Here is a 17,281-nt window from a genome sequence, read left to right as displayed (position 1 = left end):
CCGCCTGCCCCCCCCCCCCCTGCTGCATGCTCTGGGAGCCAGGGAGTCGATAGAAAGAGCTGCTGGAGAGGTCTCTTGGCCCTGTAGGTAAAGGTCATCCACAGGTGTGAATATGCCAAGCACATGTGTGTACATGTACAGACATACTGCATATTCCTGTCACAGGCATGTCCATGGACACATGTGCACATTTGTGAACATCCCCACCAACGCTCATGTACACCTCTGACATACTTCCACTTCAAATTCCCACTAGAGTATGCAGAAGGGACCCCACCAACACCTCCACACGCACCAATGGTGAACTCATCAAAGGTGATAGCCGTGGCGTTGTGACCCAGAGCATTGCTGACACTTATGGAGACCTTGTACTTGATGGTAGAGAACAGGTGCATGTATCGGATGTGGCAGCGGTTCTTGAGGGCTGGGTCCTTCTCACAGACCATAATTTTGGAGCCGTGCCTGGGGAGGGGTGAGGCCCAGGTACTGTTACAAACATCAAGGGTCAAGTGGGGAAAGGTTGGGGGAAGGTCAAGCCCAAGGCTGGGCTAAGGTCTGGACTCAGGCATAATGGAGGTGAGGTCAGAGGTCAGGGCTGGAACCGGGTCACAGGCACAGCTACTTACAGCACAGTCACATTGAAGGTGTTTGGGATGTAGGTGGGGGTGGGCAGATGCCAGCTGCAGTAGAAGCCCTTGGGGTAAGTGTTGGAGCGGCAGCTGAGCACAGGTTCCCGTGGTGGCACTAGGGGTGAGGACAGAAAGGTCAGGACATTCCTGGAGCTCCCAGTCCCCTGCATCAGTGTGGGGACAAGTGGGCCCCAGAGCCCCAGTTCTTCCCCCTCACCCCATCATCAATGCCAAAGGTGGGGGGTGGCTGTCAGCGAGGGTCTGAGTCTTCCCAGGCCACAGAGAGCCAGATGTTTAATTAAAGAAAAACAAGGGCTGTGCGGAGGAGGCCCCCCCCACCTGCTCAATGGAGGCAGGAACTGTGGGGAGCAGGGGGTTGTGGGCCTCCGCTCATCAATCACAGGATGGAGGTGATGTCTGGGGGAATCAGCCCCAGCCCACATCTGCCACACTCTGTCCACTCTGAAAGGAAAACTGCAAGGGACTGAGGGGGTCTTGAATGTGCCCTAGTTGCTGGGGTGATCAGGGTGTACTTCCAGGAGAAGAAATACCCCAGGCTTCCCCTCAATAGAGAGAGAGAGGACGGGCCTGGAGGCTACACAAGAGCAGCAGCACTGGTCAATTGCGGATCTCTGAGTATGTGTCCACACATGGATATGTGTTACACGCATGTTTGTATGTGACATGAACGAGTGACCAGTGACATATAGGAGCATCTATGTAGATGTGTGTGTGGATGTGTTCTTGGCTCTTGGAGTACATATCTGAGTGTGTGTGTGTGTATACATGTAGGTAAGTGACACAAGGAAACTGCTGTTCCCTTGGTGTGTACCTCACCCCAGCCCTCCCCCACTCCTTCATCACAAATCCTTTAAGAAGCCCATGACATGGTCAGCGGCTGCCTTCACTCTGGAACAGGAAGGCCCAGAGAGGGGTTAAGACCTGTTTGGGGGTCACACTGCAAGTCAGAGTTGGGAATAAACCCCAGAATGAGGATATTCACCTACATGACCACACTTGGGAAGTCCTTTCTGCTGTCTAACCATACTTTTCGCTGCTGTCAGCACTTAGCCCGGCTGTTCTACCCTCAGGCATTGGGCAAGGCGAGAGGACAGGCGGCTCAGGTTCCTGGAAGGAGGCAACTTCTGTGACCTGACCCAGGCAAGGAATGTCCGTCTTTGGCTCCAGGGACACTGACACCTCCCTTCTGTGCCTCCCCCCACACCGCCCCCTGCCTGACAGGTGGACAGGAAGTGGGAGGGGGGCAGCTCAATAAGCCAGGGGAGTGCATGTCTATGCTTATAGAGTGGCCATGGTGAAGTTCAGGGAACCCTGGGCTTCAATCCATAGTGTGTACTTAATTTTGAGTGACTCTGTGATTGCCTGCATACAACCATTGTGTCCAGTGTGTGTGGAGCTGTAGAGGGGGACCTGGGCACAGCCCCCAGGTCCCAGATCTGGCTTTGCAGCAGCAGAGGTAAAAAGGCAGAGAGACTAGAGAGCTTCAGTGTAGCAGGTGGAGCGGTGATGCTGTGGAGAATGAGGCAGATCCCTTCCCCAGGCCTGCGGGTGAGAGCCAGGCACTGGCTGGGACCCTTCAATGGCCAGTCTGTGTTCTGCCCACCACTGTCCACTCCCACTGGGGAGACTTCTTGGCCCTTGTCTATTCCATGTTCATCCTGTGTACCTTTAATGTCCCTTCCCTGTCTGCCCACAGTCAAGAGTTCTGCATGGGGGTGGAGTGGGGGGCGGCCAAGGACACAGGAAGTTGCCTTCTGGGGGCCTGTGGGCCAGGCCAGAGTTGGCAGCCACCCCAGGAGGAAAGGACATTCCGAGGTCGGCTGAGAAGCCTCCACTCCTGCCTCCTGCCACCACCCCCCCTCACCCCAGCTTCAAAGGAGAAGGGCGCTGGGGCCGGGGAGGGGGGTGGGGGGGTGACTGAAGCCTGCAGAGTCAGCTCCCTGCTGCCTGGGACTCTGGAGGGCAGAGCAGGCCACAACACTGGACTCACAGGCCCCCTGCCCAGGCTAGCCTCCCCTCTGATCAGGTCTCCTTCATTTCCCTGACTGTCCTCCGGGCTCGGGCCAGCCTCCCTTCAAACCTCCCCCTCAAACCAATTCCTCTCTCTGACTGGGCAGGTCACAGGGGGCCCAGGGGGCCGGGCAGGGGCTTTGTCTGTCATCTGGCTACTCCTGCCTGGCCCTGGGCCCTGAGCAAGGAAGGGCTTGGGTTTCCTGACAGGGACCAGGTTTCTCAGAGGGAAAAGGAGGAAAGAAAAACAAAGAAGAGGAAGAAAAGGAGTGACTTGCTGCAGCTGGAGCCCAGCTGAGGGGCCGGTGGGTGGAGGTGGGGGTGCCGTGAGAGACCAAGTGTGAGAGTGCGGGACAGCGTGGGATCAGGAGGCCTGTTGTGTGTTGTGAGTTGGGGGAAAAGCTGTTTAAGACACTGTGATTGTGAGGTGCTGTGTGTAACTCAGACTTCATGTGTGAGGCCAAGCTGTCTAGAAGACTGGAGGCCATGTGGGGCTGGATGACTCTGGGTGACTGGGGTGGGGGCGTTTGATTGCAGATTGTCTATATGTGTGAGGCTGTGTGAGTGTCAATGTGCCATTGTGTCCAAAACACAGCGACGGCTACACTACACATAAGACATTAGATATGTGATAGAGCTTAAGCCGGAGTGTATTTGTCAAACTGTGGGTGTGGGAAGATGCCCCAAATTCCCTGTGTGTCCACACATGTGAGCTGGACGCTGTGAGAGCACGTTAAAGGGAGTGTGTAAGCAAAAGCTCGTATACACATCACACTCTGGGCGTGCAGGCATGCTCCTAGATGCCCAGACATCCTGAGTTTCCCCTTGTGGGGGTTCCTGAGATGCCCAAGTGACTGTGTCAGCCATGGCAGGGTGTCCCTAAGTCCCATGCGGGGCTGTGTGTGCATGTGCGCGGTGCGTGTGCCCCTGCTGGCCCGAGGTTTGTTTGTTTTCCTCCTAATTGGCTTGTTTTTCCATGTCCAGCCCACCAAACCGCATGTTTTTCCTCTCATCTCGCCAGCCCGCCTGGGCTGGAGCCCCCGGCACGCATGAGGCCTGCCCGCCGGCCCAGCAGGAGGAGGGGCAGGCTGCCCACACCCTGGGCCAGGCCGGATCAGGCCAGGGCAGGGTGGGGTGACCCTTCTGCTCCAGCCCTGCCCATGCCACACCCACGCTCCTCCTCCTGCCTGGCATTCAAGGCCATAGCCAGTCTCAACCTCATCTTGTGGCATCCCCTGAGACACTCCAAACTCTGGACTGTCAATGCCCCCACCTGCCTCCCACTCATGATTTCTCCCCAGACATGTTCAACCACACTCCTTTCCCTGCCACTCTTTTCTTCCTGAGCAAACTGGGAAGGGGGGAAAGTAGTGCTGAACCAGAGGGTCTGCAGTTTCTATTCTAACCACTCTCAAATTCTAAAAAGTTTAAAAACTGGATAAGGAACTATCCATTTAAAAATTATTTTAATCTCCGGTTTGTTTAAGCTTAACATCAGAAAGACACTGAATCAGCAGTGTCCAATAAACAAAAGGATGCTACGAAAAGGAACACTGTGATCCCATTTCCTAATGTAGGGGGTCCTTTCATCATCCTAGGTAGGAGAGTGCTCAGAGCTGTTCTTGAGGATCCACCGGAGGGCAGGAAGGTGGAGCAAGAGAAAGTAGCTCAGGGACTAGCCTGGTTAAGGAGTCTTCCAACATAATATTATGATGATCAGGTTCTGTTGGAAATAGACATAAAATTAGGATAAATATTAAATAAGTTTTGATCTAAATGATCCATAAATCAGGGATTACTTTGTCCTGTTCTAAGAGCTGGCAAAAAGGATAATTTAATATTGAGTATTGCCAAATCCAGTCTCTTGTTACTAATATCAAGTGACTAAGACGATCATGATTAATATCCTCTGTTCCCTGATCAGGTCTTTAGAAGGAAATAAGGCAATGAGAGATAAATATCTGTTATGAATGGTACAGCCAATGCATGGTCAGCCCACCCCTGATGCCTAGGGAGCAGGAATCACTGTAACTAAATGGTCTGTAATAACACGACAGCTGAGGGCATGACCTGTGGGTAATGACTTTGGACATTACTTCAAAACCCAATGATGAGCTGGGGATATGGCTCAGTTGGTAGAGTGCTGGCCTCACATGCACAAGGCCCTGGGTTCAATCCTCAGCACCACAAAACAAAACAAAAAAACCAATGACCTTTAATGATTTCTTAAAAAACATCACAATACCAGTAATGGGGACCCAAGGTCACCAAACCCCAGCCATCACTGCCAGCTTTATCCATCCGGGGGATTTTGGGGACCCAAATTGAGAAGACAGATGTTTTGGTGACTGGTGCTGAGCTAGATTCATCCTTCTCCCACTGCACTTGATAAAGGCCCAGGGCTAGGCTGAGGGCTCCATTGATGATGTGAGGCAGGGAGGGGTGGGATGGGAGCTGGGGCAGGAAGGATTGTTGGGCTGGTCCTGCAATTCTCAGTATGACCTACAGGGGTAACCCCACTCTTGGCTTGAGACTAAAATGTTTGGTCTGAATCCCGTCTCTCCAATTTTAAAAACACTTTTTCATGGGGAAAGGTACATCCTACCAAAATATATTTTGTGGGAATCCTGAGCAACCCTCCAGCCTAACATTTCACTTGGTTTTCTAGACTAGTCTTCTGACAATGGGGCAAGGGCCTGCCCCAAGATCCCTTAAGCATTTCCTAAGTAGGGAAATATCCACAGGATATTTCCTACCTTTCCTACCACAGGGAGATCCCAGATGGGATGATACCAGAGGAGTTTGAGTTTGGGGTTAGGAGAAAAGAAATAAGGATTTTCAGAGCATTCCCTTTGCTGGTGGGTATTTTTGGCCCAGGGCTGGATGCCTGCTCACCTGACTCTCAGCAATGCTGACAAACTCAACATTCTGCTTTTCATAAACCCCCTTTCCAAATCACACTCACTAGTCTTCCCTCTACCTTCCTGGACTCATCTTTCTCCCCTTTTGTGGCTCATTTCTATCAACCCCTTACATACTGACAGTCTTCAGGGCTCAATTTTGGGTCCCTTTCTCACCCCACAGTCTCTCCTTTGGCTGCCTCACCCCTCCCATGGTCTTAATGCTGACAACCCCCTGCCCCACAAATTTCCATTTCTAGAACAGTCCTTTCCCCTAAGCTCGGATCCACTAGCTACCAGCTACCAGTTTCCACCCCCAGGACCCCTACCAACACATCTGTAGCAGATATCTGTGGAACTGCTGGTCCCTCACCCACACCACTTCTCACTGCCAACTTCTGCAGTTATCTGCCTAAGAGCTTTCTCTGGCCACCAAGGCATGCTTTGCCTGCCGGGGCATGAGGCCAAAAGTACTGAGAAATTAAGGCACCTACCTCCACCCCAGGAGATGGCAGGAGAGGTTATATAAACATCCCAGCTCCCTCACCCTCAGGCAGGACAACTCTGAGGTGCATGTTCTGCATCCGCACCCAGAGTCCCCTCCATAGTGCTCCAGTCACAAAGAGGTAATGTCAGGATATGTCAGGTAATATCAGAGGTAATGTCAACTCTTGCTCTTTATTAACTTCCCTTTTCAGTGTCACTCTCCACATTCCTCTATGGTGTCTCCATCACTTGCCAAATAAACTACTTGCTTATGAATTTTCATTTTGGAATCTGATTCTAGGGAAACCCAAACCCAGACACTGTTCAAAGAGAACACATCCCCTTTTCCCCCCATTGCCCCCTACTGCACTGATGGTACCTTCAGGTCTCTCAATCGCACCCCTCCCTACTCTCCTGCCCTTCCCCCTCCAATTCATTATCAATTTCTGGAGGTCCAAACACCCTCCTCAACTTCCCCAACTCCATGCCCCAGTTCCAGGTCCTCATCATCTCTCTTGCATTCTCACTCTTCACTGGGGTGAGGGATTCTTTAAGAACAGAATTTATTCTTCATCACTTTCTAGCTTCCAGGATCTTTTTTTTTTTTTTTTTTTAATGTGGTGCTGAGGATCGAACCCAGTGCTTCACACATGCTAGGCGAGCGCTCTACCTCCGAGCCACAACCCCAGCCCACTTCCAGGATCTTCATCTGCTTCCTGACCCCTCCCTTAGCTTCTTTCACCACTGACACCAGCCCAGGTGGCCTTTTCATGCCCACTCGGGGGCCCATAGGTATACTCAGCTTTCTGCCAGAAATTATGTTTCTGTGGTATCTTCCAAATGCTCTGTGTCTCCATGTGCCTCCTATTCTGGGAAGCCTCCCTTCAATTCTGCGGTCTTCCAGAGTACTCCTACCTACACCTGCATAATCACATATCCCATTTTCCTTCCTCAGGCCCTGGTCAATCCCATGGGAGCAGACACAGGGAGACCATTCCAGCTCAGAGCTGTGACCCTAAGATTCCTCCCAACCACGCCTCAGCTGGGCTATTCCTTGCCAGGCTCCCTCTGCCCGTTTTCTCACAGGGAACAAGATTTCAGGATCTCCAAGACTTCTATGGGGATGGGATACATGGGAGAAAGGTCCAGGGGTCTGGACTCATTGGCTAGACAGGACTCAGAGGTCAGAAGAATAGATTAGGATAGGATCAGAGAGCAAGGGTCAGGCTGTGGCCCTCCCCTCTCCCTGCTATCCAACACGAAGGGGAGTTGATCTGGGCTACAGGTCTGTGCCTTAAAGAAGATGGGAGGTCAGGGGCAACACTTACAGCCCACATGTAGCAGGACTTGGTGGCGCAGGTGCCAGGAGTCACGGTGGAAGCAGGCGTAGAGGCCACTGTGGCCCAGATCCAGGCCACGGAGTACCAGTTGAGAGCCATTGAGCAGGTCAGGGGCCAGATCTGTTCCATTCACCCGCCACGTCACAGCTGCATCCCAGTTTGCTGTTCCACATGGCAATGTCACATCTGAGCCCAGGCGCTCATACTGCACATGGGGTGTCTCTGTGGGGGCAGAGCACAGGGCAAAATTTGCCGGTCACCTATGCACCCCCAGGTGAATGTGCATAGGTGAGACCCTGTGAGGGTGTACAGTGTGAGTCCAGCCATGAGGCTGTGTCTGACCACGCAAATGTCTCAAGAAGGGGTATGTGCAAAACTTCTCTGTGGCTGGGCAGGTATGCAGGTATGTTAACATTTCCAAATTTGTATGTGTGTGCATGAGCAGAGGCTGTGTGCCAGTGCGTGTGACAGAGAGTGAACGTGCCTGTGTAGTGCTGGGAGGGGTCGTTCTCAGTGAAAATCCAGTTCACCTCCAGTCCCTGGGTCCTTTACAAAGTTTTTCTGACCCCCATGACCCTAACTTCTTGCCACCAATAGGCCCAGCCCCAGAGGCTTAGCTCCCAAACTCCTTTTTCTGCCTCTGTTTCCTCCACCACCCCCCTTATTGTCTTTCAGTCCGGTCTCTTCTCTTCCCCTCTCTCTTCCTGCCTCTGCCTGCCCCGCCTCCAGCTCTGCCCCCTTAGCCACAGGGGGTTTGGGCAGCAAAAGGGGGAATGGGCAGGCCATGAAGTGAACCCTGGGGAACTCCTGGCAGCTGTCAGCTTTGCGAAGCAGGAACTGTTAAGTAGGGCTGGGACAGAGTGAGTCCTCTGACCATTCCTCTCCTGCCCCCAGAGGGGCCTGTCAGAACCAAAAGCAAACCCCAGCCCCGGCCTCGGCAACCCAGGCGTGATGGACTGAGCCCAGGAGACTGGAGATGGAAGGGTAGAAGGGAGCACCTGTCGAGAGGCAGCGCCAGGTGGGGGAGGCAGCAAGTGGGACAGAAAGTCAGAGAAGCAGATCCACAGGCAGCAGCAGAGAGGCAGGCATGCAGAGCCAGTGGGATCGTATGGGAATATTAGGACATCCCCACCCCACATTCTTCATACGCCCCCCGCCAAAGTCTGGAAGGGCAGATGCTTCCCTCTCCCCAGCCTGATCTGTTGAATGAGGGTGGGAGGAGGAAAGGGGGCAGCAGGGGGCTGCAGGATCCCTCGTTAACACTAGTTCACATCTCCCTCCAGAGAGCCACCCTGCTGAGTTTGGGGATTTTCAGAGGCAATTCCTGTTAACGAGCCAATTAAGTTGGGCCAGTGGCCTCTTAATTAGACTTGTTAACACCACCAGGACTGCAGGAGAGGGGGGCTACAGGGATCCCCCTGGGCCTGCCAGCAGCCCCACCCACTGATTACAGCCCCCTCCCCAGGACAGTTTCCCGGTGGTGGAACATCTGTCCCTGTTCGCTGTCTCTCTGTGTCTCCTGGTCTCTTTCCCTCACTACTTGTCTCTGTCTTGCCCCTCTCTGAGCCTCTCTGTCCCTGTCAGAGGAGAAGGAAGCAGGAAACCCAGCCAGCCCTGACCACTAGTCTGTGGGGCCTGGGACCAGTCTAACAGAGGATGAAGGGGCGGAAGGGCGGTGGCTGGGGGCCTTGGAGGCCACAGCTGTGAGGCTGGACCAGAGACTGAATGGGGTCCTCCCCCTGACCAGAGGCCCAGTGTCCAAGACTCAGACCATCAAGTACCCCCCCCAATCCACCAGCTTCGGCCACTGAGCCCCCTTCCAGCCTCCCTTCCAAAAACCTGGAGCTTCCAGGAAACATGCCAAGCCCCTCTCTCTGTACGCCCCCACCCCCCCAAGCAGAGACTTTGCATCCAGCTGCCTGAGGAGGAGGTTGAAAACTGACCGTTGGGGAGGGCGTGTGGCCATCATGGTCCCAGCGGCAACACATTAACACCGATCAACAGCAGCTCAGAACTAATGAGGACCCAGTAAGGAGTTTTAGTTTGGCAGGAGGGGTGCAGGTATAATCACGAGATAGGGAAACAGTGACTCAACAACACAACAGACACAATGTCCATGAGATGGCACCTCCCCATCACACCTTATCTGCCTGATAAAAGAAATGGAGACACAACTTGACAACAATGACAAACCAAGGGTGGAAGGGCAGGACGGGACCGAAAACACAACTCAATGACAGAAGACGACCACAGGCCACCGTGCAGAGGTGGAGGAAGCAACATGGCATGACAATCACAGTGTCACGACTGCTACAATAACACAACGGCAACACAAACAGCCATGCATCAGCTCCAGAGATGGCAAGGAGTTAACCCTTTGTCTCTGAACAGCTCTCCTCCCGCCCCTACTGATGTGTTGTCCATTTCAGAAATTAAATCAAGCAGCAGGGGGAGGATGGGGTTCTTGGCCCTGACGCAGTGACAAATGCTCCAAAGGAATCAGCTGTGAAAAGGTTGTTAGAAGCCAGGATGAGAGACAGAGACAGGATGAGGTCATGGACATGGAGAACACAGAGGACAGAACTGACGGCTCCCTCACACCTGTGCACACAGGCTCACATGGGGAACACATGCCGGAAACAGTCCCCCTGGGCGTCCTAAGCAACTTCACACTGCCACACACACAGGATGAGGATGGTCACCCACAGAGAAGCAGCTCACACAGGACAATTATCCACATGGTTACAGTCACACATGGGTTCAGTCCTACAGGGACAGTGTCCCATTTCAGTGATAGTAATACATGGTACAAGATCACAGGCATGCACATGAAGGGCATCATCACCCAGAGGCACAGTTACATGGGGACAGGGTCCCCCACACAGGGAGACATATAACAGGGACACAAACACACAAAGAGAAACAGATACTATCTGTCACACATGGGGTATAGTCTCAAACATAAGGATACAGCCCCTAAAGGGTACAGACACATAGACAATGTCACACATAGGACATAGCCCACAAGGGTAGAGAGAAAAGAACAGCCAAACAGGGACATGCTCTCATTCACGCAAGAAAATGGTCTCACACACTCTCAGAAATGTGGCCTTGTGCCAGGGCCTTGGTTATGTGGGGACCTGTCTTTACACTCAGGAAGAGACCACTGCAGGCCCTGTGTAGGGCCAGGTAGCAGCCCTGGGGCCAGCCAGGCTCTCTCTGGGTCTCTGTGTTGATATTATAAGAAGCCGCAGAAGTCTTGACCCACAACCCTTCTCCTGAACCCATAGCCTTGAGGGTAGTAGAGCTCAGTCATCAGGGTCTGCTCCAAGCCTGGGCCCTAGAGATATACCCATCCTCCATGCCTCCACCCAACCCAGCCAAGGTGGAGGAGACAGGACCAAACCTACTGGGGAGATTAGGGAGCCTCATTCAAGGAAAGTTTCAAGTTCAGGCCTTGTAATGATTGGCCGCTTGAGGTGCTGCCTCAAATGCAATACAAGGGCCGATGGTCAAGTGAGCATTTTGTTTCCCTAGCAGGGTACAGCTCTCTGTCCTGTGGACTGGGGGCAGGACTGGGCTCTTACTTGACAAATGGGAAGCAGCCACTGAGCAGTCCCTCCCTCCTCCAATCATTCCAGCTGACTGACTGGTCTTCCTTAGTGCACCAGCCCTCTCCAATCTATTCCCCTGCTCGTCCCACCACCTTGGTCCCCATCTTCCTTCTAGGATAAAGTTGAGGGTAGAAAGTGACCAGCAGTCTTACCCACTGTTTCCTATTGGTGCCCTCAATTGTACCTCCACAAATCTCCTGAAGGAGATCCCATTTTACCCAACAACGTACAAGGACCCAGCTCCTAGCCCCACTCCCAACTCCTATTTCACATGCGCGTATCCTATGCCCTCCCTAGTGGGAGAGACATAGATCATTTCGAGCCAGAGACACAGTCAACATGTGTGTGAATGAGAAGAGTTATGTCTGAGACATCAGTGGGTCCCGCTGTGTTTCAATGTCACACAATTACACGTACTTCTGGGTGCTCATGCATGACAATGCCTGTGTGTGTGTGTGTGTGTGCGCGCGCACGCATATGAGAGAGAGAGAGAGAGAGAGAGAGACTCCTGGGTGGTGTCAGTAGGTAACTGTGCCAACAAGGATTCATATGCAGCTCTGGGAGAAGGTCAATAGGCAGCTCCCCTGAGCACTCACCCTGTGGACTGTGTCTTTGGGTGTAGACAACGGCAGCAGCGGCAGCAAGCACAGCACAGCAGGCCCATGGGACAGGAGCAGCCATCTGTTGGGAGAAACAGGGGGGGAGGGGCAGGGGGCAGCATCAGCCCAGGCAGGAATCTCCTGAGGAGCTCCCCTGTTCTCAGGCAGGACTGGGAAACCCCAGCCTTACGGCCAGAGCACCTTGACCCCATATGCCTTCTTAATGGGGTTCAGGATCTTCTTTCAAACAATGGAAAGCAACATTACTGGCGTCTGCAGGCAAAGGTTTGCTAAGATGGTAGGTGGCAACCTACAGTGGTTTGTTGTTCAATAAGAATGCTGGCTGCAGACTGTAGTTGACTTCAAATGAGTTATAGAACATTGGTAGTTCCAGGACCATTTTTCTAAAAATATATATATAACTTTACTGGTGAGGTTGGCTAATTAGCTATAAACATCACAAACTGAAGGGATAATGTTTTAACTTAATTCGAGGGCTATACTTCTTCAAATTGATTTGAATGGAAGGCCCTGGCTGCCCTGGCTGTGCATCTGGAGTGGGGCAGGGAAAAGCCTGAAACTGTATGTTCGGAGCCTCTTGGATCTGTCATTGGTCCCTGTCCATTCTGCCATAAGCCTGGCCACTAGGCTCTGGGGTACCAGAAAGGGCAACGGTACATGAGTCAGCTCAGATGTGGCTTGTGCTTTATTATATACCAAAGACCACGAGAAAATCAGGGGGACTAGGGACACGGCTCAGTGGTAGAAGGTTTGCCTACCATGAAGGAGGCCCTGGATTCTCTAGGACCACAGGGAGGGAGGGAAGGAAAGAGAAGAGAGGGAGGGAGGGAAAGAGAGAGGGAGGGAGAGAAATATGAGAATATGAATGGGGAATTTTCATATATAAGTCCTTGTCAGGGACCCAGGTCATCCTTTACTCCAGTCATGTACCTTCATGAGCCTGGGAATCCTAGCCCAGTGGATGAGCATCAGTGTCTACACACATCCATGTGGGTATAAAAAGTACACTCAGGACATGTCCCCAGAAGCCAGGGAGTATCCAGTAGCCTCTACCCAGTATCCTGCTTCTTAGGTTGAGTACAACTGCTCCCACCTCCCCTGCACACACACTCACACAAGAGGGCAGGGAAATGACTATTTCCTGCAGAACAGAACCCAACTGTGACAATCTCTCCTTCAGTTTGTCAACCATTGAGAAGCCAGAGAAAGATACTGAGGGACACTACCAACACCCAATTAGGCCACTGTCAGAAATAAAGTCAACCTCACAACAAAGTCACTGGCTAGAGACAGCCCAAACAACCAGAGAGAGCCCCAAAGAAATAGTTATACACACAGTGGGAGTTAGAAACTATTAAGGGGGACCATCAGACAAAGGCAAATAAAATCAGGTAACAGCTGATGAATGGTCTAAGAATAGCCAACAGGGACCAAAGAAATGGCCAAAGAATAGCCAACATGACCAAAGGAACTGCCACAAATGCTGTGAAAGATTTAGCCAGACACAAGCAGACATACTGCCAGAGGAAGAGCAAGGAGCACAGGCAGAGAACTCATCAGCCAGAGAACTAGAGACACTGTCAGAAACAGTGCCAGGGAAACTGTCTGACACACAAGCAGAGAAACACCAGAGAAACTGATAGACACAAACAGGCGTACACCCAGACAAACAGCTAGAGGAAAAACCAGAGCCACAGCCAGATGCTCAGTCAGGAAGTATCTACACCACTAAAAAGACTGCCAAAGACACCATCAGACACACAGACACCCTCCCAGGGACACAGCCAGAGACACCATTAGAGATATTGCCAGAGAAACAGTCAGACACACAGCCAGAGAAACGGACAGACATACTGCCAAATTTACCCAGAGAAAGTTCCAGAGACAAAGCTAGAGACAATGCAGACATGGCTATAGTAGAAGCCAAAGGTGGGTCTCAGCCTGTAGCAGATGGGGCTGAATCTGACTCCTAGGGCTCCTTTATGGGAGATGGCTCCTCCCTGCCCAGGAAAGTCCTCTCCTCTGAACACCCTTATCCTACTGGCCATAGCTACAGGTGCTCTGACTGCGCCGCCCTGGCAGAGCTCCTTTCTCTGCCCCATGTGGCCTCAGCCACCCTTCCCACATCAGAGACTCCTGGAGCCTTAGCTACCACTTGCCCTGTCTTCTCTAAACCCTCAGCCCCTCCCCATCTTCAACTGTTCCCCAGGTCTAGGAGGTTAAGGCAAAGTTACGCAGCCAGCAAACTAGCAAACAAACCCAGGACTGAATCCAGAGCTGGTTCTGGAGAAACAGACACACTGAAGGTCTACCTGGCTCCCCACTTCAGCCCTTGCCAGGAGCTCTCAGACCCTCCCCCTCCACTTCCACCATCTGTCCGTGCCTCTCCCCTCACAGCCAGGAAGATCCTCCACCTCACTGCCAGGTCCACTGCCCACCCACGAGAGAGGAGCCAGGGCAGGAAGACAAGAAGGCAGAGAGGAGCAAGGCTGGATCATAGGATGGGAGTGCCAGAGAGAGAAGAGGGAGGGATGGCCTCTGCTCCCAGTTCCTTCCGGGTCCCAGTCAGGTTGGAGAGGGGGAGATGGCCAGGCAAGCACACAAGCACATACCCCATGAGCGTGTGCACACACACAAATGCTCAGGCCCCCGCAGGGGGAGGGGTGGCTTCTTCATCAAAGTCGCCTCCATCAGCCCAATGAGTTACTGTAAGGGCCGGGCCCTGGGCCAACGGGGCTGCAGCCACGGGAGACGGGCGCTGCTGAGAGAGCGCTAGCACTGCAGAGAGTGGGGGTGGGGTACAGACAGACACTGCAGGGTCTGGGCACCCAGAAAAAGGAGAGACTGGGGAGGGGAAATGGAGAAGCAGGGAGAAATGCAGAGCACTGACTGGAGACTCAGCGGGGCAAGGAGACAGAGATAGAAATAGAAGGGATGCAGGGGAGACAGCAGATTTCAGGGTGAGGGAGAGAGAGATCCAGAGGGCCTGGGAGCCCACCCTAGAGCATCTGAGGAAGCTCACCCAGCTCTTCTAGTGAGAAAGACGAGGTATCAGTAGTAGTAAGAACTGGTGTGAAGTAAGAGCAAGGCTCTCCAGAGGATGGAGAGATTCCCACTGTGGATCCAGAAGCCCAGGCCCCAGGAGACAAAGGTGGACTGAAACTCTATCCCTGTCCCTGCCCCTGCTGACTCAGAAAGCCCCAAATCAGTTTCCCTTCCTCTTTCCTCAGAGTCCCAACTAGACCCACTCTCCAGGTGGGAAGGCTGAGGCTAGAAGCATCCAGAACACACCACCACTCTGCTCTGGCTCACCTCAGGCTCTCATCCCAGGGCAAAGAGCATTTTCCCAAGTCCACACCCTATGACTCTGGATAGTCTGGATGATAAATGCCAAAGAGCCCTAGACAAGGGCTCCCAGTAGGCCCCCTGAAGAGGACATCCCAAGAATGAGGAAGGAACAGAGGGCACTAGCAAGAAAGGAGACCAGGGGCAGTATGTCTGCTTGTGTCTGGCTCAGTTGGTAGAGTGAAAAAAAAAAAAAAGAAAGGAAGGAAGGAAGGAAGTAAAGAAGGAAGGAAGGAAGGAAGGAGACCAGTGCCTAGCAGCCCAAGGGTTCTAGCACTTCTCCTGACATGAAACTGAAACCCCAGTGTCACTGTTACACACAGAGGTGATACATAAGACAAATTCCCAAGGCTCTAACTTCTGCCACTATTCTACTGTGACACAAAAACACCATCACACAGTGATAACACCCAGTGAAAATGATACAACAGCACTACTGACAGTAACACACAGGGGTGTTGACAGTCATCTTGATGATAATGAAGCAGTGAATACAGTCACACACAGTAACACCAACAGGGGAATGACACCTGTTGAGACTGATAGCCAGCCCCAGGGCAGTAACCTCAGAATCAAAGATGCAATGAGATTTACAAACACATACAGTAACACTCATGATGACATCAACATAGTGACACAGGGATGATACCAGTCCACAGTAATACTGACACCTGTGGAGGTTGAGTCACCGTAAGTAACATTGACAGACATAGCAACAGGCTGGAGATCAGGGACTTCTACCTAGTTTTCAAGTCTGGCTTAGGATCCAGGACCCAAGACCCCTCTTATCAGTAACGTCCCAGTTGCTCTGTGCCCTGCTTCCTCTTGCCCAGCTGAAGACAGAACCTGAGGGAGGGAACAGTGAGTTTTGGAAAGTCTCTATTTATTTGTGCAGAATTACAGCCAGCAGTTTGGGTTACTGAAGACCAGTCAACCCTGAGGAATTCCTGCCACAATCAGGTCAGAGCTGGGGGGTTTTGAGCACCATTGACTGGGTCTCGGCTTTAACTGTGTGTGAGTATCAATCCACAGTCGTGTGTTCTGAGCTGAAGCAGGGGGTGTGGGGAGGCTGGCATGAGAGTCAAGTAGACTCCACCTGGCCTGGAATGAGCAGAGGCCTCAAGCAGTGTCCTCAAAGCAAGGTTACCAAAGTGGGAAATTGAGATCTGAAGACCACCAACTCAGACTCCCCACTATGGCTGAGGATGGGGTGGGTCAGGCACATTCATCTGACGGAGGGTATCAGGCCCAGTACAGGACCAAGGTGATTCTTAACAGCTTCTAGTCCCCACTTGGCAACCCCAGACTCAAGATCTCACGGTGTGAGTGCAGAAAGGGCACCCCTGGACCTGGGGCCTCATCTTCCCCTCTCCACAGAATGGCCCTAGGAGCCTACCTCTGGGAATGAGGCAAGAACATAGGGCACATTGGAGACCAACTGATCCAAACACTGTAGGAACTCTGAAGGTTTTAGCTCTTCAGAGGAATTAGGTTTGAGCAAGAGAGAGAGACACATACACTAGAAATGAAATGAGAAGCAGGGTAGGGGTGGAGATGGGGGCAAGAACAGGATGGGTAGGGAGAAATAGCACTGGCCTGGCCGAGGGGGAGTCTGGAGAGACAGTCAGAGTGGGCAGGAAGCTCAGAGAAGGGGAGGAGGGGCCGAGGCCGGGAGGCCCCCAGATCCCACCAGGCCTAGGCAGCCTGGACAGCGTGGGCGGTGGGGCGGGGGGCAGAGGCCTGCACCGTCCAGAAGCTGGGGGGGGGGGGGGCAATGGGTAGACCAGGCCAAGGAGGGAGGCCTGGCCCCTGGCAGCTGGCCCAGTAGGCCCCCCACCAGGGAGCGGGTGGGCCCAGGTCAGGGGCCAGCTCCTGGGCTGGAGCTGGCTGGCCATGGGCTGGCTCCCACTCCCTGTGGTGTCTCTTCCTTCTGTTTCTCGGAGTCTCTTGTCTCTGGCTCTATCCCTTTTCCTTCCTCTCTAAATCCAGACCTGCTCCTCCTCTCAGCTCTTGGTGCCCCAAGTGGTATAGGTCCCAGAAGCTATGGCTGGGTTTGGCTTCTCCTTTACTCCTCTGGGACTACCACCTCCCCACCTACTCCAGAGGCAAGTCCTAGTGCTCAGGGGAAAGGACCCCATGGAAGCACAGGCCCCCTCCTACTACTCAGAAGAGGGTAGGACAAACTGAGCACCAGTGGGAGGGGGGCCAGGAGGGAGGCAGGGGGAGCAGTCCCCCAGCTCCAGCGCTGGCCGAGGTTGTGGAAAAGGAGGCGGCCCAATGTGAGTGAGTTGGGGGGTATCCGCACCTGCTGTTGTG

General features: G+C 53.0%; 1 protein-coding gene across 6 annotated transcripts in view; it reads right to left on the bottom strand.

Moving 5' to 3' along the window:
* Cntfr (ciliary neurotrophic factor receptor) overlaps window positions 1-17,281 on the bottom strand; it is a 52,473-nt gene that overhangs the window by 21,577 nt on the left and 13,615 nt on the right. For 5 of the 6 annotated variants that reach the window (XM_048783478.1, XM_048783477.1, XM_048783480.1 and 2 more), the window contains 4 exons: window positions 11,597-11,681; window positions 7,375-7,608; window positions 627-744; window positions 296-462 (listed from right to left, as the gene is read on the bottom strand). In XM_048783478.1, coding sequence (XP_048639435.1) covers window positions 296-462; window positions 627-744; window positions 7,375-7,608; window positions 11,597-11,681 — 604 coding nt within the window. Of the gene's footprint in view, window positions 1-295; window positions 463-626; window positions 745-7,374; window positions 7,609-11,596; window positions 11,682-13,932; window positions 13,944-17,281 lie in introns of those variants that run through there. The other variant, XM_048783479.1, reaches the window with a different exon arrangement.

Source organism: Marmota marmota, unplaced genomic scaffold (genome assembly GCF_001458135.2).
Source record: "Marmota marmota marmota unplaced genomic scaffold, marMar, whole genome shotgun sequence".
Lineage (NCBI taxonomy): Eukaryota > Metazoa > Chordata > Mammalia > Rodentia > Sciuridae > Marmota > Marmota marmota.
The sequence above is the reverse complement of the archived record's forward strand: the minus strand, read 5'-3'. Positions and strand labels throughout refer to the sequence as shown.